The sequence below is a fragment of the Canis lupus genome, chromosome X, assembly GCF_011100685.1.
Source record: "Canis lupus familiaris isolate Mischka breed German Shepherd chromosome X, alternate assembly UU_Cfam_GSD_1.0, whole genome shotgun sequence".
In the NCBI taxonomy this organism is placed as follows: domain Eukaryota; kingdom Metazoa; phylum Chordata; class Mammalia; order Carnivora; family Canidae; genus Canis; species Canis lupus.
In genome coordinates, this window is record NC_049260.1 from 1,943,150 (window position 1) to 1,968,469 (window position 25,320).

The window sequence follows — 25,320 nt, forward strand, 5'->3', positions numbered from 1 at the left end:
TAGCACCACCTTCAGCCCAGGGTGTGATCCTGGAGACACAGGATGGAGTCCCACATCAGGCTCCCTGCATGGAGCCTGCTTCTCCATCTGCCTGTGTCTCTGCCTCTCTCTCTCTCTGGGTCTCTCATGAAATAATAAATAAATAAAATCTTTAAAAAAAATAAAAATAAGTCAGCTGATTCCTTTCTCCCCCTCGTTGCACACACAACAGGTCCCTACTCTGGGTAAGACACCATTTGGAGGAGTCGAGATGCACAGGAAATGTTCCAGAGCCGTGACGGGGTGCTCCTGTCTCTACAGGTGCATCAGAGAAGGGCTGGGGTTGGCCAGGTGTGAGGGGACCCGGAGGGGACACAGAGGAAGGAGGCATTGCAGGAGGGGTGGCCTGTGACAGGTGAGGAAGGGACAACAAGAAGAAACGAGAACAAGATGGCGGAGGGGAGACATGGACACAGGTTGGGAGGCCGCCACATCCAAGAAGGGGTAAGAGAGGCATCTCCGTGCATCCCGTGTCTGGCACCTGGGGGCAGACCAGTCTTAGCATCCCCCAGCAAGAGCATGGGCAGACAGGGATGTCTTCGTTTGGTGCAGGGCACCCCCAACTGGAGATACGCAGCTATCCCCTGGAACCCCAAGGAGCATCCTGCATGAATGAGGTTGAGCAGGGACGGTGGCCCTGATGGGGATGAGGGGAATAGAGTGTCCGGCTGGGCCGTGCATGCCCCTTTGCATGTCCTGCTTGCCCAGGGCCCCAAGGTCTGCGCTGGTCCCAACAGCACCAGTTTCTCCAGAGCCCTGGCCAGCCTGAGTTTCCACCGTGAGCTCATTCCACTCCACCTGGGCTCTCAGAGACGGAATGACCAAACGACCAAGACTCGGCCATGTGGGGAAGGACTCACAGCTTGACCAGGAACGGATGGCTGACTTCCTTGAGCACCGACTTCTCATTGTGGACATGCTGCTCCTGCTTCAGGCGGATGACGTCGGGGATGCTCATCACCTTCAGGGCGAAGAAGTGCTTGGCCGCCTTATCCTTGACCAGCTGCACCCGTCCGAATGTTCCGGTGCCTGGAGTGGGAGAGACAGCACAAGACTTACCCAACGCCACGCGTCTGCTCCAGCAGCTCCCGACCCCAGCAGGCGGCGGGTGACAATATTTTCAAGAAGCTCTGTTCTGGAAGTTTCAGGCGAGGGCTGGTGTGATGCAGACGTCAACAAAGACAACCACCTGCCTCTGCAATGTCCTTCAACTGGAGGGGAAGCTGGCCACCGATTCTACAAATGGGTCGTCATGGAGAGCACAAGGAAGGGATGGAAGAGGGCGGGAAAGACTCTTTCCCATGCTCACCAAAAAGGCTCTGTAACACGCGAACCCCTGCTAAAAGCACTGGGTCTTTATTTTAAAATGTGCTACGGAATGGAATCTGGGGCATATACCAACACGATCTGGGAACATAGACCGACGCGGGTAGGAGGGGAAAAGGTGGAGGCTGAGACCACAGTGAAATTTAAAAATTGCAACCATAACACACGTGCAAGGAAATCAAACTATCTTTTGTACCCCGCTGGGACGTTTCCAACCCAAATGCATCCTCTTCCTCCACCGCCGGGCTTTCCTACTCCTCTGAGCCTCAGTGTGCAGGGCACGATGCCTGCTGTCCACCCCTCACCCAGGTTGGCAGCCGCTGAATGCAAATAGGAGAGCAAAGAGCCCAAGGAATTTTATCTGTGGCCAGAGAAGACGTAAAGTACAGGGACACCGAAATGGAAATCTGTACACGTGAGCCTCAAGTCCCTGGTGCCCAAGGAGCTTATAAAGGGCACCCGGGCTTTCCGTCACCATGTAGGCAGCTGCACAGGAAGGGGTCTTCCCAGGGATGAAAGCACGCAAAATGCTCAACACCTGGAGCCCTCTGGTTGGAAAGCCGGCAATGAACGTCCTAGGAGGGAGAAAGGACTCCAGAAGAGCTGGAGAAGGAGAAGGGCCCTGGGATCCCCCAACACAAGCCCACGGCCACGGATGTCCTTTCCTTCTTATGCAGCGTTTGGACCTGGGTACAGTAACGTGAGACACAGCACCATGTCACAGCCAGGCCAAAACACCTTGTTTTAGGGATTTCTATAAATGAGGATTGCCGAGCTGTGAAATAAATCTCCTCACCTCCGGGGGTGGGGTGGAGGGCGGGAAGGAGGACACCAGGAGTCCACCTTGGCTTTGAAGTGGATTGTGGATCTTTTACCGTAGGAGGAGCAGAGAGGGAGCCGCGAAAACACAGAAAACTCAGTGTTGTGCAAGGAGGAGCGAGCGACGAGGGACGGTAGGCACAGTCACAAAGGGGATTCTCAGTAGAAGGTCATTCGGAAGCACACAAAGAATCGTAAGGGGGTAAGGCAGTGGGGTGTTGGTATGGAATCCAGTCAAAACTAGGAGGCGTGGTGGGGGCAGCGGGGAGACCGTAAAGAGGGTGAACGGGCCAAGCTTCGGGGTCCCCATGCAGACATTGATGTTTCTGCTAGGTGGTGTACACAGCAGGGACCCCGACATCCGTTGCCAGGTTCGGCTTATATTTGATCAAACACATGCCTCGTCGGGCTTCTACTGTTATCTCCCCAGCAGGACAGGTGGAGGGGAGCACACCACAGAAGTCCTGCCACGCCGTCACATCCTCACGAGGGAAAGAAGGCCTTGTGCCTGGCTCGCTCTTCTTGATATCTTGCTCCACTGCCCCCCGAGAAGGAGCCCCTTTGTCACTGGACTGCATTCACTAGATCATACTCTGACTTTCGGCCCTCATGTTTGACCTGCAATGGGATGTTCCTGAGCCTACGTGAAAGACAACCCCAACTACGACTCCGGTTTTTCCACGTGTCTGTCTGCAACGCCTTCCAAGCTCTCTCGGAGTAGTGTCAGCTGTACAGGACACAGAAATCCAAATGGGTCACTTATGTCCGGCAGCCAAAACCTGAGCTACCCGGGGCGGACGTGGGCAGGCCCTGGATGCCACAATCAGATTGGGGGCCCGCACAGGTCAACAGTCTTGTTCAAGGCAGACACAGAACCCAAGACAACATTAGCGGTGTTGGTCATAAGTCATCAAGGTGGTGGACGGAATATGGGCAAAACGAACACAGATCTCTCCACTTGGTGTTGAGTGGCTCGCCAATACACACTCCCAGCTCTCAATAACTCCCTCCAGAAAGTAGAAATCTCCTTTTTTTTTTTTTTTTTTTTTACTATTGTTGCAGGTGAGGATAGCCATCGGGCCCTCCTCTGCCCAATAAGACACACAACGGATTACTAGTCAGCCGTAAAAAAGGAAACATAAGGTTTCCACCATTTGCAATAATATGGATGGGCCTTGAGGTCATTATGCTGAGTGAAATAAGTCAGACAAAGGCAAAGAGAGTATGATCTCACTTGTATGTGGACTCTGAAAAGGGGGAAAAAAAAAAAAACTCAGAAAAAGTTCAGATTTCTGGTTACCAGAGACGGGGTATGGGATTAGAACAAATGGATGAAAAATAAATAAATAAATAAATAAATAAAATTTTTAAAAAATTAAAAAAAAAAAAGAACAAATGGATGAAGATGGTCAAAAGGTACAAAATTCCAGTTGTAAGATAATTAAGTCCTGGGGCTGGGCTACCATACAACGTGATCACCACAGTTAATGGCTTTATGACATATTTCAAAGTTGCTGAAAGAGTGAATCCTACAAGTTCTCATTACAAGAAAAGGATGTCAACTACACTGCGGTAATAATTTCAAAATACATGTATTTGTCAAGTCATTACGTTGTTCACCTTACACTTAACACAATGCTGTCAACAGTATCTCAGTACAACTGAAAAAAAAAAAAAAATGGGGCAGCCCCGGTGGCTCAGCGGTTTAGTGCTGCCTTCGGCCCAGAGCATGATCCTGGAGACCCGGGATCGAGTCCCGCGTTGGGCTCCCTGCATGGAGCCTGCTTCTCTCCTCTGCCTGTGTCTCTGCCTCTCTCTCTATGTCTCTCTGAGTCTCTCATGAATAAATGAAGAAAATCTTTAAAAAAAATAATAAACTAAAAAAATAAAAAATCTTGACCCCCCCCCACAGGGTTTAAATAAAATGACACATACAAAGCACATCACACAGCATCTCAGTCAAGGTGATGAATGAATTTTCCATCAGTGTAAAATGAAAGTCAGCCTCACAAATGTTCTGTGTGGTGGTGGTTACGTAATGCTATGCGTTTGTGAATAAGGCATCAACGCGAACGCCTAGAATGGATGCATTTTGTTGTGTGTAAACTAGATCTCCAGGACATTAACCGCCACTCCCCCAAATTAGGCTGAGATAGATTTTCTTAAGTAGGCTCCATTAAATAGATTCTCTGCTCCCCATGTGTAATATCATGGATTGGAAGTCCACTTGGCAAATTAGGTCACAAAAGAGGACATGTGGCATTGGAATGACCACCTAGAACCAGAAAGGCCCAGGGTGCACAAAGCTCTCCTCCTTAGAGAACCGCGGGGAAAAGGTTACTGTAAGTGCAGCCGCGACAAAAACGCTCCAGTCAACACACCAACTTCCAAAGTATCGGAGACCGCCATTTTTATTTTCATTTTTTTTTTTTTTTTATATGTTGAAACTGAACGGTAACTTGCGGCAACAAGTTCTGCAGATCAAGTATCTTTTACATCCGTTTGTGATTAATCCCTGGGCACGCGTTAGTTGGTTAAATGTGCAGGTGGATGAATTCATGGATAAGCCAACGACCAAGTCCACATAATGGAAGTAGCAGCAGAACGTCTGTGGCCTACACCAATGGACGTCCTTTGGTAAATGTGGGCAAAGTTAGAGAAAACCACGGAGATGGAGAAGCAGGAGTGAGGACAAGATTAAATCCCAGGGTGGCTCCTCAGTCCCGTGTTCCCCGTGGCATAAGCACCTTGGGCCCTAAGTACGTCAGATGTCACAGGGAATGCCATAGAGAGCATTTAAAGCACCTCCATATATTTGTAAAGCAAACTATATAAAGTACCTCCACCATGATCCGAGTAAGGTCCACACAGCTGTTTACAGGATCACAGAGAAGCCAGTTCCTGGTTTCATGGATGTCCTTTGATTATGGAAGGTATGATCCCTGGGGGGAGGGCACATGGGGACCCTCCTGTCTATTTTACGTCTTCTGACTCCTAAATTATTAACAGTCACACTAGCTCATGTAAAAATTTCAGAAAAATCATCTCTATCTTACACCCTAGTGGACTATCCTATGTTACCATCTTCAAGAAGCGGTATTACAGGGAGCATGGGTGGCGTAGTTGTTGAGTATCCAACTCTTGGTTTCGGCTCAGATCACGATCTCAGGACGGTGAGGTCATGCCCCACATCGGGCTCTGTGCTTAGTGCACAGTCCGCACTCTGCTTGGGATTCTCTCTCTCCCCCTCTGCCCCTCCCCTTAATCATGCACACACTCTCTCTCTGCAAAAAAAATTTTTAAATCTTAAAAAAAAAAAAAAGTAGATGAAAAAGTGTATCGCCTAAGTCCACCGATGTAGGATTTGACCACAGCTATTTGGCCAACGGCATCTGTAAGAAGGTCTCTGGCTCCAAAGGCATCTGTTCCATCTGATGACTTGGAGGTCCAGTGACTGTGAAAGGTGATTGGAGCAGGTCACCTGCCTCCCTTTCTCTTACCTGAGCCTACCTACAGTTTGCCACCATTAAAAAATAAAGCAAAAAAGAAAATAGGAGAGACGGGATCCCAAGCCAGTTGCTATGACTCTTTCCCTCCTGGATAGTTTCCTCCAGGTTACTTTAATTTTCATTAACTTTTATTTTAGTTGTTTTATTTTCTTCACGACACATTCAGTCTACTGCTAAATTTAGTTTAATAAATTCACTGTTTTTTTGACAGCAGCAGAAAGAGGTATTTCCTGTCGTTTCCTATAAAAAGACTCCTCATGATGTCCTTACCACTGTCCCTGTAAAGTTTTTTTTTTTTGAAGATTTTATTTATTTATTATTCATGAGAGACAGAGAGAGAGAGGCAGAGACACAGGCAGAGGGGAAGTGGGCTCCATGCAGGGAGCCCGATGTGGGACTCGATTCCGGGACCGTGGGATCACGCCCTGAGCTCAAGGGAGATGCTCAACCGCTGAGTCACCCGGGCTGCCCCTTCCTGTTAAGTTTTTAAGCAAATGCCATGACAGGTCCATCCTCGCCGGTGTCCCTGAGCCTGACAAGAGTGCTGCTAAGTGCAAAAATGAAGAAAATAGAACGAAATGAAATTCCGTCCTGCTCACACTGCACACTCCCGGACACAGAACTGTGCCTCTCGCCAGCCTCCCTTCATGCAGTTTCCCCACAGACGGGCGCCCCACGATGCCTTCCGCTCTACACGGACAACTACAAACAGACATACACGAACCACAACACACCACAGGACGAAGAGTGCATTGAAATCTAGCACAGGATCTTAAATACCTCATCCACGACCTCCCCTTTTAAATGTTGTTGAGGAGAACAAAGAAGAATAAGGAAAAGGCAATAATAGATCCCAAGAGGAACTAAAGAACCCCTGGCAGGCCAGCCCACACAGATAAGAGTGAGCCACCTCCAGCTGCAATTATATAAAAGTATTCACAGGTAAACAAATAAGGAGCCGAAGGCATTTCTATTTAAACAAAACAGAGATGTGGCGCCTGGGTGGTTGAGTCTGTTTAACGTCTGACTCTTGATTTCACCTCAGGTCTTGATCTCAGGGTCATGAGTGCAAGCCCTACATTGGGTTCCATGCTGGGCGCAGTGCTTAAAAAAATATAAAGGTTAAAAAGTAAACATAGACAAAGACAGGCAGGGATACTGTGTTTGATCTGTGTCTGTATTCAGGACTTCCACCTCCTCCCCAAAGGCACACCCAAAATATAAAATCCCACTTCATTTATTTGTTTAATCTGGATATAAGAATAGGGCTTTATTCTGTGCCAGGGAATGGACTCTCTGACTGGGTCACAAAAAAAAAAAAAAAAAAAAAAAAAAAACTGTGTTCCTTGATCCCAGGGCAAGAAGAGTCACAAAAGGAGTTAATGACCGGGGATCCCTGATGACTCAGTAGGTTGAGCTCCTGCCTTCAGCCCAGGGCGTGATCCTGGAGTCCCAGAATCGAGTCCCACATCGGGCTCCCTGCCTGTTTCTCCCTCTCCCTGTGTCTCTGCCTCTCTCGCTCTCTCTGTGTCTCTCATGAATAAATAAATAAAATCTTAAAAAAAAAAAAAGGAGTTAATGACAGATGCACAGTCAGATGATAGCTACTCAGGTCCACAGATAGATGATGGACGGATGGATGGATGCTAGATGGTTGGATAGATAGATGGATAGATGCATAGATGGATGGACAGATGGACAGGTAAATGAATAGATGGAGGAATAGATGGAGAGGTGGTTGATGGATAGGTGGGTAGATGGATGGACGGAGAGATGGACAGATAATGAATAGATGGATGGATAGATGGAAAGGTGGATGATGGATAGGTGGGTAGACGGATGGACGGATAGATGGGACAGGTAGATGGATGGATAGATGGAGAGGTGGTTGATGGATAGGTGGGTAGATGGATGGACGGATAGATGGGACAGGTAGATGGATGGATAGATGGAGAGATGGTTGATGGATAGGTGGGTAGACGGATGGACGGATAGATGGGACAGGTAGATGGATGGATAGATGGAAAAGTGGATGATGGATAGGTGGGTAGATGGATGGATGGAGAGATGGACAGATAAATGAATAGATAGATGGAGAGATGGTTGGATAGATGGATGGATGCATAGATGGAGAGATGGATGCATAGACAGATGGATGGACAGATGGAGAGATGAATGGATGATGATGGCTGGATAGATGGATGGATAGATGGATATGATAAATGAGATAGATAATAGATGAATGAATGGAAAGAAAGATAATAGCTGATGGATGGATGGATGGATGGATGGATGGAGACAGACACATAGACAAACATATAGAGGATAAGCAGATGATTAACATACAGATGGTTGATATAGATACGATGAGATACACGCGATGGATGGATGGGGTGGATTAATGGACAGAAAGACAAGCTAACTGGTAAATAGGTAAATAGATCATAGATGACTGATACATCCATTGGCAGATAACAGATGAGATAAATGAGATGGGTGAGAGATAGGTGGACGGATGTGTAGAAAGATGTTAACTTACAGACAGACAGACACAGAGATACTAACTTACTTGTTAAGCCTATTTCCCAAACAGAAAATAAAACTTCATCAAAACGCATCTGGCAATAACCCGTCATTTCCGACTTTGTGTCCTAACAGCCACAATGGGACAGCAAAACTACTCCCGAGCGTTACGGCACGCCTAGGAAAAGTATCCTGGGACTCAGGGTCTGTTGCTTCCCCGAGAGAAGGGTTCATGTTTCCATCACGTTAACGGCCATCGGAGCAGGGGCAGAGAGCCCAGTCGGCGCAGAGGACGTGCTCTCTGGGTGGGCACAGCCCTTAGACGCTTAACCACATGGAGCCACGGAGAGGATTAAACCCACCCTGGCCTCAGGCCTGACATGCACTCTAGGCTCCACCAATCCTCCGGGGTCTGGACGCCACCTCATCTCACCTGTCATCTGATGAAGGTCACAATTTTGACCCGGGAGCATCCCATGTGCAAAAATAAACCTGTGGAAGACGGAGCCCGTGTCCACCCCATCCTGGAATGGCCTGCACCCAGCACTGCATGCACGTGCGGAATAACAACATCCAAACAACAGCTCTTACAAAATACCAGCTGCCACTGGTGGGAGGGGAAGTGAGAATTGCTCCTGACACGCAAGGACGACACAGCCATGTCTGAGTCAAAGACCCATGTTGTTCGCCATCAACCCCGTCCTGCTCCTCTTCCTAAGCTGGGGTGTCTCCTGAATTAGGATGCTTAGTGTGCTCTCGCATGGGCATCCCAGATGCGACGGAAACAGGGCAGGCACGTGCCAGGGGAGGGAGGGAGCGTGCAGGAGGCCTCGTCCCCCCGAAATGCACGGGAGACGACAGCCAACAGGTCAGTGGTGGGTGGAAAACCTCCAGGAGCAGAGCTTCCTAGCGGGCCTGCAGCGATGCGGGGAGAGTCGCACGCACGTGGTAGTGCATGCCTTCTTCATGCACAGGGCAGGTGTGGGAAAGCACGCTTCTAAGGAGGCACCCCCAGAAGTGAGCGGAGCCCCCACGCCTGACCCATTGGTGGGTCGGCCACCATGCTCCACCCTGGGTTTCCAGGGAACACGTTCCTTCCTCATCCTTCCACACGGCGTGGCATAGTAAGGTACACAGGGTGACACGGGCGGTCTGTATTGAGGCGTACTGACCACAGACCTTCTTGGGTGACCCCCTACGACAGGGTCTGGACTATGCTTCAGATCCAAGACTGCTGAGGATCAGACGTCCGTGTCCATGGACTCAGATGCAGCATTTGTGCATGACAAGGACTTGGAGGCAAATGATACACTCCTAACTCACCAGGTGCTCTAGGTAAGGTGGTCTGAAGGAATTCAGCGGACTCATAACAGGAGGCTCTTGGACTCAGGTGAGTAACCCGGACACCCTGAGAAAGCTGGGGCAAGGGGGGTCCCTTCCCACCAGCACACACCACACGTGCCAGGTGTTGCCAAGCACCCACGTTTACCTGGAACCCCCGGCGGAAAGCTCTCAGGGATCACTTCTCTCCTCCACCCAGCTCATGCATAGACTTTCTATCTCCCAAACTGTCTGGATGGGAGAAATTAGCTCAAAAAGCTTTTAAAGCAAATGAAAAACAGGCGATTCCTAAGGAGGCCAACAGGATGCACTCCGCTGGTCATTAAAACATCCGTCCTCTCTTTATCGTCATAGTTGCTGTTGAAAAGGACGTCTCTAGAAAGATCCAGGATGCTACAATGGGTCCTGCGGGGTCACGGGAGAGGACAGATGTGGGACAAAAGGAGATGCATTTCACAGTATGATTTTCATGATTTTTTTAGTGTGTGAACTATGGAAATGTTTCATCTCCATAATAGCAGAGTTTGTATGAAATGGATCCGTTAAGCGAAATGGATGCATTAAGTAATCATTGCAAAATACAGCTGACCCTTGAGAGGGTTAGGGGTGCCGACGCCCCATGCTGTCGAAAATCTGCGTGTGACTTTTCACACCCCCAAAACATATCTACTAAGAAGCCTACTGTTGACCCGAATCCTTAGTTATAACGATGGGTTCACACATGGCTTATATGTTCTACGTATCACTTACTATATTCTTACCATAAAGTAAGCTACAGGAAAGAAAATGTGATGAATAAAATTGTAGAGAAAACACATTTGCGGTGCCATATTGCATTTTTCGTAAAAAATAATAATAACAAAGACCGTGTATAAGTGACCCCGCGGAGTTCAAACCCGTGTTGTGCAAGAGTCGACTGTAATCACTGCATCACAATGCATGAATTTATCATTGTAAAACTCACTTGTAAAAAAAAAAACAAAAAAAAAAAACTCACTTGTTCTCTCTGGCATGTCCCCCTCCTGGTAATATCAGCAAAGATGATAAGCTACAACGTATGAAATAATAAAAGTCTAAAGCATTCAATTCTCCTTCAAATAGCCGAGTTTTAAAGTTATTGTTGGACTCAAGTATAGTCAGATTTCTCTTTTATGGGGAAAAAAGCCTTTAAAAAAAGTGTGCTAATTCCGTGATTTAACATAAAACACGGAACTGGACCCTGGGAATCATATGGCCCCATGAACTACATCTCAATAAGCAAGCGTTACCGACAAAAAGTGTGCTTTGCATAATCTCGTGAAGATTCTTTTTTTTTTTTTTTTAATTTTTATTTATTTATGATAGTCACAGAGAGAGAGAGGAAGATTCTTTTTTTAACCTGGAATATTTACTTCAAAGATCAGCTGAAAAGACTGGACCCAGTTCCACTGAGCCCTGGCTGGGAAGGGAGGGTTGTTTTGGGAGTCTGCTCGTCTAGACAGCTCTTTGTTTTTTTTGTTTCGTTTTGTTTTGTTTTTAAACAAGTAACTCCCTCAAAATTGTGCTGAGTCAGGCAATATTCGATTTCACATTATGCTATTTTAAAAGATAAAAATGGAACAGACGTTTTGGAAACACCGCTCTCCTGTTTGCAAATTTTTGACTGAATTATCCTCTCCCCCATCAAAGATACAGAAACGATAACCACGAAGGGAAAAGAAACACAGGAAGTTCCCACCCGCCCCCAGCACTAGCAAATGTCCCACAAGGGAAATGCCTGGAATTCCTGGCTCGGCGTTGGTGTTTCTATAAGCATAAGTATCTGTAGCTCTGGATGTCCCTCGGGTGAGTCTTCATCCAGAACAAAGGTTGGTCTTCACACGTTCCCAATAAAAGCCAGCCAGGATACCAACACAGCCCTAAAAACTGCATCCAGGGAGAGATGGAATGTGTCACGGTAACCCCCGAAACGCCCCCAAAATGAACTGCCCTTCAGGTGAGGGTTTCTCAACCTCTGCAGTGCTGACACGTGAGGCTGGAGGACTCTCTGGGGCAGAGCGTCCTGTGCACTGCAGGGCATTGAGCAGCGTCCCTGGTCTCCACCCTCCACACGCCAGGTTTGGCAACCCCACACCCGATTGTCGCGACCGAAAATATCCCCTGACATTGTTGGATGTTCATGGAGGAGCAGAAACACCAATGGTTGAAAAGCACTGCCGGCTGATTGATAGATGATAGATATACAGATGATTGATGACTGATTGATGATTGAGGATAGATGACGGATGGATGGATGGATGGATGGATGGACACGCAGATGGGAGAGAATCTCTCCCACTAAGGCAGAGTGTCCTCCACTCTGGCACAGCTGGCATCTAGGGTGGTTCTGATGGGGCTTCCTGGGCACCTACCGGCGGGTGCTGAGCACCATCCCTCATCTGCATCCACCAGATGCCCTCATCACGGACCCCACATCTAGCTGTGACAATCAGTAATGCCCAGACATTGCCAAGTGTCCAGAATCAGCCCCCATTAAGAATCACCGCCATCGGGATGCCTGGGTGGCTCAACGGTTGAGCATCTGCCTTCGATTCAGGGCGTGATCCCGGGTCTGGGGATCGAGTCCCACATCGGGCTCCCCACAGGGGAGCCTGCTTCTCCCTCTGCCTGTGTCTCTGCCTCTATGTATCTCTCATTAATACATGAATAAAATATTTTAAAGAATAAAAAGAAGAAGAACCATGACCACATGGAGCACGCACTGCCCAGTAGAACTTTCTGTGGGGCAGGAACCTTTCACATCCTCTGTCCGATGGAGTAGGCTCACATTCATGGGGCAGGGGGAAGCGGGGGTTACTGAGGTTGTAAAATGCAGCTCCTGAGACGGGCTAGTGAGACAATACTATTCCCCTATTCCACGTGGCCAACGGCTACCATATTGGACAGCTTTAAAGTTCCACCAATTCAGCTCACACTCCATTCTTGTATCAAGTGACAACTGCCAAGTTAGAAATATCTAGAAAACTCCATCTTTGACCACAAAGGATTTAGGTAGTCAGGGGGGATGAATACGACCTCAGTCTCTGAATGAAGACCACCTCAGTACAATGAGGCTCGGCATCCTTTCTCCCCCGCTCTCAGTATTTTACCGTGTGTCAGGTGCTCTCCACGACTCCGAAGCCGCAATGAGCAACATAAGGCTGGTTCCTGCGTTCACGGGGTTTAGATACCATCGGACCAGAAAGGCAGACAGCAACCACTAATTATAATAGCTCTAATAACGTTGGTGAGCTCATTTGGGTTTAATGAGCTTATTCAGGTTTGATGACTCGGTGAGAAGAAAAGAATGGAAAGAATGGAACTTGCCTTGGTGTAAGGGTCAGAAGAAGACATGTCCTTTAGAAGAAGTCAGGTTTCAAACAGAAAACTAGAAATTGGGGCAGACAGAAGGCTATTTTGGAGGGCGACTGGAAAGAAGGCCAGAGAACCCGGATTTCGGAGGATGGAAGAAAACACTAGAGAGGACAGCAAGAGAAGGAAGGGATTGCGAAACCTTGGAGTGAGCTGTTCCTGCCGAGGGCAGCAGGAAATCGCACGATGACACCAGGAAGTACCTGTGTGGCTCTGGGTTCTGCAGGCTTTTGTTTTGTTTCAAGGATGTCCCTGTCATAGGAGAAGCCGGTGGGAGGAACGGCCAGGGTAGAGGGGGTGCCCTGACACAAACCAAGACAGACGCCAGAGCCAAGGGTGACAAGCAGGGCTGACAGGGAGATGCACAGCCAAGAGGATGAGCAGAGAGAGAGCCAGGAGAGGGAGGGTGGGCAAGACCGCAGGGTGGGGGCACGTGTAGGCATCTACACAGACAGCGACGACACCAACACAGACCAGAAACCCTGGCAGGTGTGCGAGGGGTCTGCAGAGTTGTGTTGTTTGGGGAAAGAAGGTCCAACACTTCCATGTGGCACCCTGTGGACGTGTTGAGGATGGAGGGTGGAGTGGGTTGAACTGTGTCCCCACGTCGTGACCCCTAGTCCTGAGAACATGGAATTATTTGGAAACAGGGTCTTTGTAACCAAGGCAAAGATCTCAAGGAGAGGTCATCGTGCATGAGGGTGGCCCTAAATCCAATGGCAGGTGTCCTTGGATGACAATGGGCTTCCTAGATTTCAGGGAGACATGAAACGGGGAGACATGGACCCCCCACTCCCAACAGGCATTGCTTTGGAGACACGCCTTCCAACGCTCACTCAAGGGAAAGGTCTAGACCTGAGCTGTGCACTTGGAAGCCAAGAGCCCCACAGTGATAAGTCAAGTCTCAATCATGAACAAGATCACCCTTTGATTTGGGGGAACTTTGTTCTTTAACGATTCACATTTTCAGCTATCTTCTCGAAACCTGTTTCTCTTTCACTGTCACATCCTATTTTTGTGGATGGGAACAGTGGCTTCTCAAACTTCTCTGAAAACAGAACTCAAACTAAGACTTTTTTTTTTCTTTTTAAGTGTTTCCCGTGTTCCTCTTTTCGCATTAGTCAGTTTCGGGGGTGGGGGTGGGTCTGAGTTATCGGCTTTTCCTGGGATCACACGTCTTGACTTCTCTTGACGCCTCGCACAGTGTAACCCGCTGATAACCATCGGGTGTGTGGCCTCTTCCCGTGTAAGAAGGAGGTGGAGAGCAGAGAGGGTGACTCAGAGGGTTTCTGTGTGTGTGAGTGGGGCCAGGGGCTCTCATAGCGAGAGCCTCAGGACGGCTCCAGGCTGGGCCCCCAGGAGCTGCGTGCTCCCTCCCCACTTGTGTTTACCCAAACTCGGCACTGAACATCTGCGCTCGGATCCCCAGTTCCTCCTCGGCACCTTGATTACAGTCCTGAACACCCTGACCTTTTCTTAGAGTTATTTGTAGACCAAGCTTCTTGGAAATGGAAACTACATCCCCCAAATCAGCCCTGCAGTTCTCTGCACAAGGGACGTGCTAATGACCGCTTTGCGAGCAGCCTAAATCGTGCCTTGGCACAGTGAACCCAGACCCACGTAGCGGTGGGGGCAACCACACTTGCAAGGGAGCAATGCAATTAGTAGGACTCAATTCTGAACAAAGCGACCACTTTGCTTGGGTGGAGTAAGATGAAAAACAAACACCCAAGCTGCGTGCTTGGGGCACAGTGAGGCATTTCATTCTCCGCAGACTCGCTGGGGGCTCAGGCCTCATCACGAACCCGTCGCTGTGGGTGCTCAATCGAGATCCTCCGAGACTGGGTCTCTGGTTTAGGAGAGCAGATCTCAAACTCCCTGATCTCAAGACTTCTTTGGGCCAGACCTTCAGAAACAGATGGAGGAGGGTAACCAATGCCTGTTTGCTTGTGGGCGTCACTCTCTGGAGAGATAGTAACCATATTAGCAAGGAAAACAGAAATGTCTAAAACACGAGAGTGAGCAAGTTCACCCCGCTGATGGTCAGGGGTCATACAGTCACGGCTCAGGGAACCTCCGGAAAGCACCACACGCCCAGGCAAGGGGGAGAGAGAGAAGATGACAAATTCTATTTCATGGTACCATGAACCTAGGCATGACCCCACGGATTCCCCAGAAGGTTCTCCAGGAACCCCGTAGGTCCCCGGGCCCCAGGAGGAGAGCTGCTTTGGTCTCGGTGATGATCGCACTCTGGGAACCCATCTTGCAACCAATAGGCTCTTCCAAGAGGCGTTAATGGAGTATTTTGCACGTGGCACCGTTGTGCAAACATGAAGGGGCTGTATTTGGTAGAAAGGCTTCCATTTGGGGCTCCTAAGGGTTCCCGCTTCCATTTGGGGCTCCTAAGGATTACCACCACGTTTCCTCCAGGACTGAAGGCACCACTGGACAACATGATGAAAATGAGCTTCCCTCCAACCATATCCCCATCCCCAGGGACATCCAGTTCCCATCACACAAGCCTCCTTCCCAAATGACTACAGCGCTCCTGCATCTTCCCCCAAGAGGCTCCGGGAGGGAAGGGGTCTGGGGACCCCCAAGGAGATATGTGAGAGTATCCCCGTGTCCCTCGATGAGGGTAAGAATCAATCACTCATCTTCACACGATGGAGGTGAGCCAGAGACGTGGCAAGCACGAGGCGTCCCAACATCAACTGAGAAAACGAGGAGAGGGTCCGTGTGCTACATCCCCTGCTGGAGCCACCCAGCCTATTCTCTACCTCAGCCACATCGTCACGCCAGCCCCATGGCAGCAGCTCCATGACAAGCCAGACCCGTCTGAAAGAACCACTACCCGCCGCCCGCGTGCAAAGTGAAGTTCAACGCCGGAAAAAAAGAAGGTCAACACCGCTGCTTTCTGCACCACTGAGTGATCCCTTGGCCGAACTGCTAATTTTATAAAAAGCCTGCTTTACATTTTTCTATCGCCGCGTGATGCTCGTTACAGGTCACGAGTCTTTTCTATGCTACGGATTAAGGCGTCTGGAATCCCAACCGTGGTGCGTGAGGCTGTTTCTAGAACAAAGACATTCCAGAGAAACAATCTACAAACCAGCTTTGGGAGCAGATCAGGGGACGAGCTGTTCTGCTCACTCATCAAGAACACTGGGCACCAAAGCTTTCGAATGGGAGGTTGCTTTCCTGTCACACAATGTGGCGGTCAGGCTCAGGTCTCAAAATATGTGCCAAAACCTCAAGAATCATAGTGTTTTCAAGCGCCAGGAGGGCTGCCACCCAATCACCAACCCCCCCCCCCCCAAAAAAAGTCCTTTCATTCTATACGGGTGTGTGCACACCTGTGTATGCTTCATTCACTACTGGGTGCACATATCTCACGGGCCCGTGAAGGCAAAAAGGGAAGCACGCCACAGAACAAGGAAGTAGGTTTGCAAATTCCCGAAGGTCGGGAACCCTCACCTGATGATACAGGAGGGGAAGAATCCAGACCACAGGGATGCTTGGGTGGCTCAGCGGTTGAACATCTGCCTTTGGCCCAGGGCATGATCCCAGGGTCCTGCATCCTTGCAGGGAGCCTGCTTCTCCCTCTGCCTGTGTCTCTGCCTCTCTCTGTGTCTCTCATGAATAAATACATAAAATCTTTAAAAAAAAAAAATGCAGAGCGCACAGCCACCTGCAAACTTTCCCACTGATGTTCTGCCGAGAGCATCCCAAGCTCTGCGTGCTTGTCTCTAGTCAACACCTGGACTGCACTCAATCTGTGTTGCAGCATGACTCAACTTTTCCTTTTGAAGGAAGACAAGCCTCCTCGAACCCAGAGCAGTGGTCCCGAAAGGCAGCGCATTCAGGGGCGACGCACTTCTGGAGCGGGTGGCTGCTGCCTTGTGTTCTTCACACTCACTTCCGGGCCTCGTTGGGCAAGGAAGAAGCAATCGAGGTGGGGATGGCGTGGAGGATGAGGGGAGCTGGAGCTGCATGAGCACCAGCTGGGACAGACGGAGTGTGAAGCCCACAAGACAGCACCACCACTTACGAGACTCAACAGGCCACAATCTTACAACGGAGCAGATTCTGAACTCCCAACATGAGGCAGGGTGCCACTGGGCTGGCCCGTAGGTGGTGTGAATGCAGGAAAGGATGGTCATTTCCCAGTTTTCCCCAGGTTTCAGTATTGTTTCTTCCCCAGCTCTAGGCCACACTCAACGCGGCAGCCCGGAATCATGCTCAAAATAAGACAATTAAGAAAAAAAAAAAAAAAAAACAGTGAAGAACATAGTATACCTACAGAGGAGCAAGTAACAGAAACCCAAACGGAAGAACACATGTAAAAATCAGAGCCACCAAGGAAGCTGAAAACTCAACAAAAGCCTGTAGAAGGAAAAGTCGGGGAAAGAAATACCAGACAGGCAAGCAGAACAAAGAGCGAAACTGAAAACAGAAATCAATGAAATGGAAAACAGAAAATGGACAGAAGGGAAAGAAAAAAAAAAATCAAACAAATCAGACACTGGTTGTTTGACAGGATCAACACCACGGATGCTCCCGAATCTGTCATCGAAATAAAATACTGAAGTGTTTCGGGATGGAACAAAGAGAAGCCTTCGTAAGTGGCATCAGCTGATGACCATTATGCCTGAGTATCCAGGGAATAGGCCGTCATTACTGGTTTTATTTATTTTTTAGTCTTTTTTTTTTTTTGTTTAAGGTTTTATTTATTCATGAGAGACAGAGAGAGAGGCAGAGACACAGGCAGAGGGAGAAGCAGGCTCCATGCAGGGAGCCCGACATGGGACTCCATCCCGGGACTCCAGGATCACGCCCTGGGCTGCAAGCGGCACTAAACCTCTGAGCCACCTGGACTGCCCACTGGTTTTATTTCTCTATGGGCTCTTATCTTTTTATCTTTTTTATCTTAAGGTGTGATGGTAATGGAATTGATCGCCCAAGAAGAGGGTATTCAAGACAGTTGGCCTTCTTAATGCCCGTGCTGGATTTTTCCGATCTCTGCAGAATGATCTCCTCTGGATTCACCCCCAAGCATTCAGCTGGCTCAGTATCCTTGTAAGGGGCGGCCCCACGACACGCCCACAACGTGAGCACACACAGCCACCCGCGTGCACGCTCCGGGCACAGGCCCAGGCCCGCTCCTGGTGGCCCTCCCCACATTCAGCTCCCGGGGGTGGTGGGGGTGCTCAGGCACTACAAAGAGCTTCTTTCTCCAGAGCCTGAGCTCTTGCCCGGCCACACCCAGCCCCACATCTGCGCAGCCCTTTGTTCTGTAGAGTGGCTCCCAACATAATGATCCAACGAGATGAAATCATCCACCAAATTAATTGTCAACCACTTTAAAAGACCTCTCTGGGGGTTGCCCTGCGAACCTCTTTGATGAGCTGCTTCATCAAACCGACCACCTCAAGACCATGACCATACTGCCTGCTCGTGACACCTGCCCAAGACCAGGAGGCAGAGGGGGTGCGATCACCTGGTGGTGGGACCCAGTGCACGTCAGCAGGGAGGCTGTGGGACAGTTTCCTTCTTCCGTTACCTGCTGGGGAAACCAGTATGGATTTCCAAGGGGGCAACTGGGGCTAATCGAAGCCACCACGGAAGACACTGTAGCCAAGGTTGGTGTCGCTGTCAAATGTGAAACAGCCCAGTGAAGCCGAGTCCGGGATGCGCAGGGTCTATCCTTGGCAGGCTGTCTGCATCCAGAGGGTTGGGGAAGTGCAAAGAGATGTCGGGAAGGTCCCTGGAGGCCCGAGCTGAACTAAGGGGCCTGAAGGATTGCCCAGAGGTGGCCTATAGGAAACTCCCCCATGGGGATATGGAGGATGCAAAGGGCTGGGGGCAGGTCACACACTGGGAATCTGCGCTCAGCCTCCTCAGGGCACGTGGGGAGCAGGAGCAGCTGAGCCACAGGAGGAAGGAATCTGGTCCCTGGAACGCACCACGTCTTCTCCTACTCGACGGTACTGCAAATGCCAACTGGACTCCTATGCGAGTGCCCCGGCGGTGAAGCAAATCCGGTCCAGCCCGCCCGGCATACAATCGGAAGTTCCTCCCCATGAGGAGCTCCCAGAATTACCTGCTTCGAAGGTTTCCTTGTGTCAGTTTTATTATTATTGCACACTCTATCTCGGAAACAAGAGCTGCCAAGTTCACTACACAAAAAAAGTGCCTGTTATCGAGTTAATCTACAAGCTCAAGAGTCCTTGCAAACAGTCCTGTGTCTGTGTTCCTTATCTCGCTCCTCCAGGTGGATACGAGCTCTGCTTCCGGGATGCCATGTGGCAACCCCGACGGAGGGTCACGGCCGCCTGTCTGGCTGTGCATCCGGGGCCGGACGCAAGCCTCCTTCCGGAAGGTAAGGCTGTGTCACCCCAGCTGTGAGCAATCCCATCCCGGGAGCTCCTTGCAACAGGAGACCTGGATCTGCTCACCCAGCACAGCGGACGGGTCGCAGAGACGTGGCGACAAGTCCTCATACAGGGTTCCAGCCCGGCAGGGGAGGGCGCAGGTGTGAGCAGGTCACTTCACTCCCTTAATCCCTTGTCTCCCACATCTCTCTGTGTCGGTCTCTCTCATGCACACACACACTCACACCCAACTTTCAGCCATGCCCATAGCTAATCAGAGCTAGTATCCGTCCTCCAGACGGAAGAGCTTTTTACTGCTAATGCCTTGTCCATTGACGGAAGTCAACGCAGCTGGAGAAGGACACGGGGCACGCAAGCTGGAGCTCCGACCCCACCTCATCCCACCCCCGTCTTAATGCCACTTCTAAAGCGAGGCATGCACAGCACATGACAGAGAGCAGGTGCCATCGACAGAATAACGGACGCCTTCTCCTCAAAGGCGTCAACATCCCAATCCCCAGACCATGTGAGGACGTTAATGTACATGGCAAAGGGGAAATTGAGTTTCCAGGTGCTAATTACAGATGCTAAGTACTTGACTTGAAATAAGGAGATGATCCTTGGTGATGTACATGGGTCCTTCCAAGTGTTAAGAGAGAGCTTGGGGAGAAAAAACCAGAGACATGGCCTCATGAGAAGGATCTGACCCAACTGCTGTCCTAGAAGATGGGTGAAGGCATCCTAAGTCATAGAGGGCCGGCAGCATCTAGAAGATTCAAGGAAAGACTCTCCCTTGGAGCCTCCAAAAGGGAACACAGCCCTCCTAACCCTTCTTATTAACCCATCAACACCCACCTTCATGCTCCTAACCTGCAGAGTCGTGGGGCTTTAAAAATGCGTGTTGTTTTAAGCCACTAAGTGAGGGGTGATGTGTTAGAGCAGCCGTAGGAGACCAAGATGGGGAGAAAGTCCATGAGAGAGATCATAGCAGGAGAACAAGGAAAGGTGACCTCGCAGTGGGCTCCCTCGGGGACCCTGCCCTGCACCCTGATTCCCTAACTCAGGAGCTAGCACAGGTTCAGGACTGGGGTGGGAGGGGAAGATGCTCAGCAGCCTCAAGACATGCACACCCAGTAAAGTTCAGGTCTACGAAACGGAATAAACTCCAAATCTAAGCAAATAACACCACCACCCGTCCCTGAAATGATGAGCCTGCATGATGCCTGGGAACTGATGGTCATGATGGTGATGGTGATGGTGATGGTGATGGTGATGGTGATGGTGAGGACGATGAGGGCGATGCCGGCTGTGGCGAGACATGCTTACTTCCTGGTTGATGCACAAAGGACAGCAGACACAAGTGCTCAAGGCTGACGCTCTCCACTCTCCCCAAAGGCCGGAATAAAACACAACACACACCTGCCAAGCGCTATGGAGAAGCACATCCCGGTGAAGGACCACCTCCACCACTGGGGGCGTCTCAGCCTTTCGCTGACCCCTCCTCAAGGACTGTGTGGGGAAATGCAGGGTTGTGGAGCCAGGACCACACGCACCTTGGAACTATGCCTCATTTAGTGAACCCGGAGACCAGAGCAGGGCTTCTGTCCCAATCACTCAAGCCAGGAACCTGAGCCCCAACCCCATGCACCATGTTGGTTCTTAAATGCTCAGAGCCCCGTCCCCCTGGAAGGATAAGAAAGGCGGGTCATGAAACAGGGGTGAGACATAGGGACAGAAAAAAGATCAGAGGACACTTGCCTTGTTTAGTGACTTCTAAATGGGTGTTGGGTTTCGGTTTGGGGTCACAGGAAAGTGTTAGAAGTGGGCGGTGATGATGGTCGCACAACAGTATGAGTTACTTAATGCCACTCAATTGGTTACAATGGTGAATTCTACGTGGTTATCAGTACAATGAAAATATTCTGGGGCAGCCTGGGTGGCTTAGCGGTTTTAGAGCCGCCTTCAGCCCAGCGCGGGATCCTGGAGACCCGGGATTGAGTCTCACATCGGGCTCCCTGCATGGAGCCGGCTTCTCCCTCTGCCTATGTCTCTGCCCCTCTCTCTCTGTCTCTCATGAATAAATAAATAAAATCTTAAAAAAATATTCTTTAAAAAAATCAAATAGCATTAGAGAGTTGGTGGGGCTGTCCCACCACCCAGAATGGTCACCGGAGGTGACTTCCCAAGACACAGAGGGACCAGGATGCACATACACTACGTCACACAGACATCACAGCAGATGGGATGGAGGGTCGCCCTTCTCGGTGGAGCATGAAGGCGATAGATCCACGTGGTGCACCAGGAAAGCCGCCGGCACATGCGGCATCCCAGAACCAGGAGCTGCACTCACCATGGCTCCCATGTGCAGGGGCTATGCCTTTTCGAGGGATAAAGAATACCCCCGTCCCACGCACAGTTTGGTGAAAGGTGCTACTTGAGTGAACGAAGAACCTTGAGAGCAGTTGCACTCTGCTGGGCACCACTTAAATGCGAGTCCTGACACCTGCAGGTGACGGTTACAAATGAGCGGAGAGAAAGAAAGGGTGGTTGGTGGGTGGTGATGCACAGGAGGAAGGCAGGTGGAGGTGTTGCCAGGATGAGCAGAGGTGGTCCTTACACTAGTACCATAGTCTTCTGTCCTTGGTCATAAAAGGATCCTGCCTTCGGCCCTCCAAGCTGGTCAGCCAAATACACCTGGGGTGACCCTACTGGATCTTGGCACTACTGGGTCTTGGCAGCTCCCAGGGCATGGAGGTAGCATCCATGCATTCAAAGTCTCACAGGTGTAACGGGCTGAACTGCGTCCCTCCCTCACAGAAAATAACGTTGACGTCCCGATCTCCAGGACCTCCAGACTGTATCTGGAGATGGATTCCTTAAGGTAAAGTGGTGAAGGTAAAACGAGGTCACTGGGGTGTGGCCTGATCCCACAGGACCGGTGTCCTCCCACGGAGAGGAGATTAAGACCCAGTCATGCACAGAGGGAAGACCGTGGGACGACACAGGGAGAAGATGGTGTCTCCACACCAAGCAGAGAGGCGTCAGGAGGAACCAGCCCTGGCCACGCCTGGATCTTGAACTTCCAGCCTCCAGGAGTGGGAGACAATAAATGTCTACTGTTGAAGCCGCCTCATCTCTGGTACTTTGTTTCTCCGAGCAAACCCACAGAACAGGCTACACCCAGTGTAGCCTCATCCATTCCATGACATACTGGTCATAAAAAAGAATGAAGTCCTGACACATACTTACCCTACGGATGAAACTCAAAACATCCATCCCGGACGAAGAAACCAGTTGAAAAAAAGGCCCTGTACTGTAGGATCCCACTTATAGGAAATGTCCAGAAGGGGCAAATCCATAGAGAGAGAGTATAGATGGGTGGTTGCCAAGGGCAAAGGGAAAGGGGAGCAGCGGGTGATTGCTTAACGGGTCCAGGGCATTCTTTGGGGGCTGATGCAAGTGTTGGATAGAAGGGATGGTCGCATATGGTGGATGTGCTAAATGCCCCTGAACGGTTCACCGTAAAACAAATTTTACGGGGGCACCTGGGTGGCTCAGCGGTTGAGCTTCTGCCTTCAGCTGAAGCCATGACTTTGGGGTCCTGGGATGGAGTCCCACATCGGGGTCCCCGCAGGGGAGCCTGCTTCTCCCTCTGCCTGTGTCTCTGCCTCTCTCTCTCTGTGTGTCTCACGAATAAATAAATAAAAATCTTTTTTAAAAAAATCAAATAATGATTTTATATTACGTGAATTTCAATGAAAAAGTGTCACGGGCGTCAGAAGTGATGGTGACGGTAGAAAGAATGCCAAAGATAGTAGATAAGCGGTAGGATGTGGGTGGGGGTGTTGAAGGGAAGGTGCTGATGAAGGGTGTGGTGGTGGTGGTGGTGGTGAGCTGGGGTTGGTGAGCCAGATGGGAGGAACCGGAAGGATGTGGAACAGGGAGTAGTGATGAAGGTGGTGACGAGGATCATGATGATGGGATTCGTGACTATGGCCATGGTGGTCATGGCGGCCATGATGATGATGCCGGTGCTGGTGATGAAGACGGTAGAAAGTGGTAAGACATGGGCAAGTGCTGAACAGAAGGCCGTGACAAAGGTGGTGATGACGACGATGATGATGGGGTTGGCGATGGTGGTGATGGTGGTCACGGTCATCACGGTGACGGTGGTGATAATGATGATGGTGACCGTGATGACGATGATGGTTAAGATGGTCAAGATGGTAGAGGAGGTCAAGTGTGAGCAAGTGAGAGGGCGAGGCATTGATAAAGCTGATGGTGTGATCTTCTCTCCCAAACGTGACCCCATCCAGAGCCTTCCTTGTGCCGCCCAATGGTAGAGTCAGCTTCCCGTTGATGCAACCCGCAAACCTTGGGGTCGCCCATGACTGTTGTCTAAGTCTCTGTTATAGACGCAACGTGTGTGTGTGTCCCCTCAACACTCAAGCCTTGAAGGCCCACATCCCAGTGACTGTCTATGGACATGACCCTCTCAGGACGTAATAAAGGTGAAATGAGGTCATGGGGGAGGCGCCCTCATCTAACAGACCACTTACAAGTGTCCTCGCAAGAAGAGGCACCAGGGAACGCACCATCTGTCCTCCGTACGCTTGCACCCAGCTGAGGACACACCACAGGCCCTGCAGGGCAGCTCTTGCGCCTTCGTTTCTCCGCTTGCTCCGCCCTACGCCAGCCACGGCGACCTTCCCAGAGCTTCCAGAACAGGTCCAGTGGGCTCCGAGGTTGCCGTGTGGCTCACGTTCCACAGCAGCAGCTGCACCGGAACCTTATGAGGCATCCAGAGTCTCCGCACCACCACCCTCTCCAGGTAGGAGAGTCGGAACGTCTCCAGGGTGGGGGCTGGCCGTGCGTGTTCCCACCAGCCCTCTAGGGGATGCTGAGGCTGCTCAGGGTTGACAACCAGCCACTCTGCCCAGGGTGTCCCCACGGCTCGCCCTCTCCTCATCAACCTTGGGCCCTATCAGCGTGCCCCTAAACGCCCTCTGCTCCGACCCCCACCAGGCTGCTCCATTCTCCCCCAGACTTCCGACGGCCTTGGAACCAACCAGCAACTGGACATGTCATACGCAGGTACCCACCGTCCCATAAGGGGACGTCAACTGGAGAAGCAGAGCCCTCGTGCGCAGTACCCTAGAGCGTCCTGCGGCCAGAGAGCAACGTGGCGGGCAGTGGTTGCTCAGCGATGTGCAGCGTGAGCAGGGACAACCGCCGACCGACTGCCCGGGGCCCAGGGGTCTCCCAACGTGGGCGACTTAACGGCTTTCCGGGGGCCAAATGGGGACACGCCAAGCGGCCTGCATACAGGAGAGGAAAGAACAGATGGAGGCATGACACACATACACACGACGTCCCCGGGGCCCCGCGCTCCTGGGGGAAGGCAGGACACCTGCCCAAAGACGTGCAGCTGCAGAACAGCCCCACAGACATGTCTGCCCCACATGGGGCGCCTCATTCCAGGGCAAGAGGCGGGAGCACCGTGGGGGAGGAGGAGGACACAAGGCAGCGGAGGGCCGGGCCGCCCACAGGGTGCACACAGCGCGGACACGGATGGCAGCAGACGCCAGACAGCGTGGCCAGCTCCCCCGTGGGTGGGCATCCTTGCAAAATCAGGGACACGCCTCTACTGTGCCTGGCACCCGGGTGGCTCCGTGCATTAGGCGTCTGCCTCTGGCTCAGGTCGTGACCCCAGGGTCTGCAATCGAGCCCCATGCGGGCTCTCCCGCTCCCTCTACCCGTCGCTCCCCCTGCTTGTGCTCCCTCTTGCTCTCCCTCCCTGTCAACTAAAGACGTTCAGAAAGGAAGAATGAACACCACACATCAAGGCTCAAAGGGTTAAAAGAAGAAAAAAAGAACCGAAAAGGCGAGTCTTCAAATGGCGTGGAGGGTTGTGACACCGTGGTCGCTTGAAGAACCTCGGGGGAAATACAAAGGGAACCAGCCCCACGGTGTCACTCCCAGAGCAAAGGTGGTTTTCA

The 25,320-nt window shown here is 50.8% G+C and overlaps 1 protein-coding gene across 1 annotated transcript in view; it reads right to left on the reverse strand.

Annotated features, from left to right (window-relative positions):
- The window catches only part of PRKX (protein kinase X-linked), a 74,008-nt gene that overhangs the window by 43,162 nt on the left and 5,526 nt on the right, over nucleotides 1-25,320 (reverse strand). Inside the window, 1 exon segment of the mRNA XM_038586737.1 lies at nucleotides 900-1,068. Within this exon segment, the coding sequence (XP_038442665.1) occupies nucleotides 900-1,068 (169 nt within the window).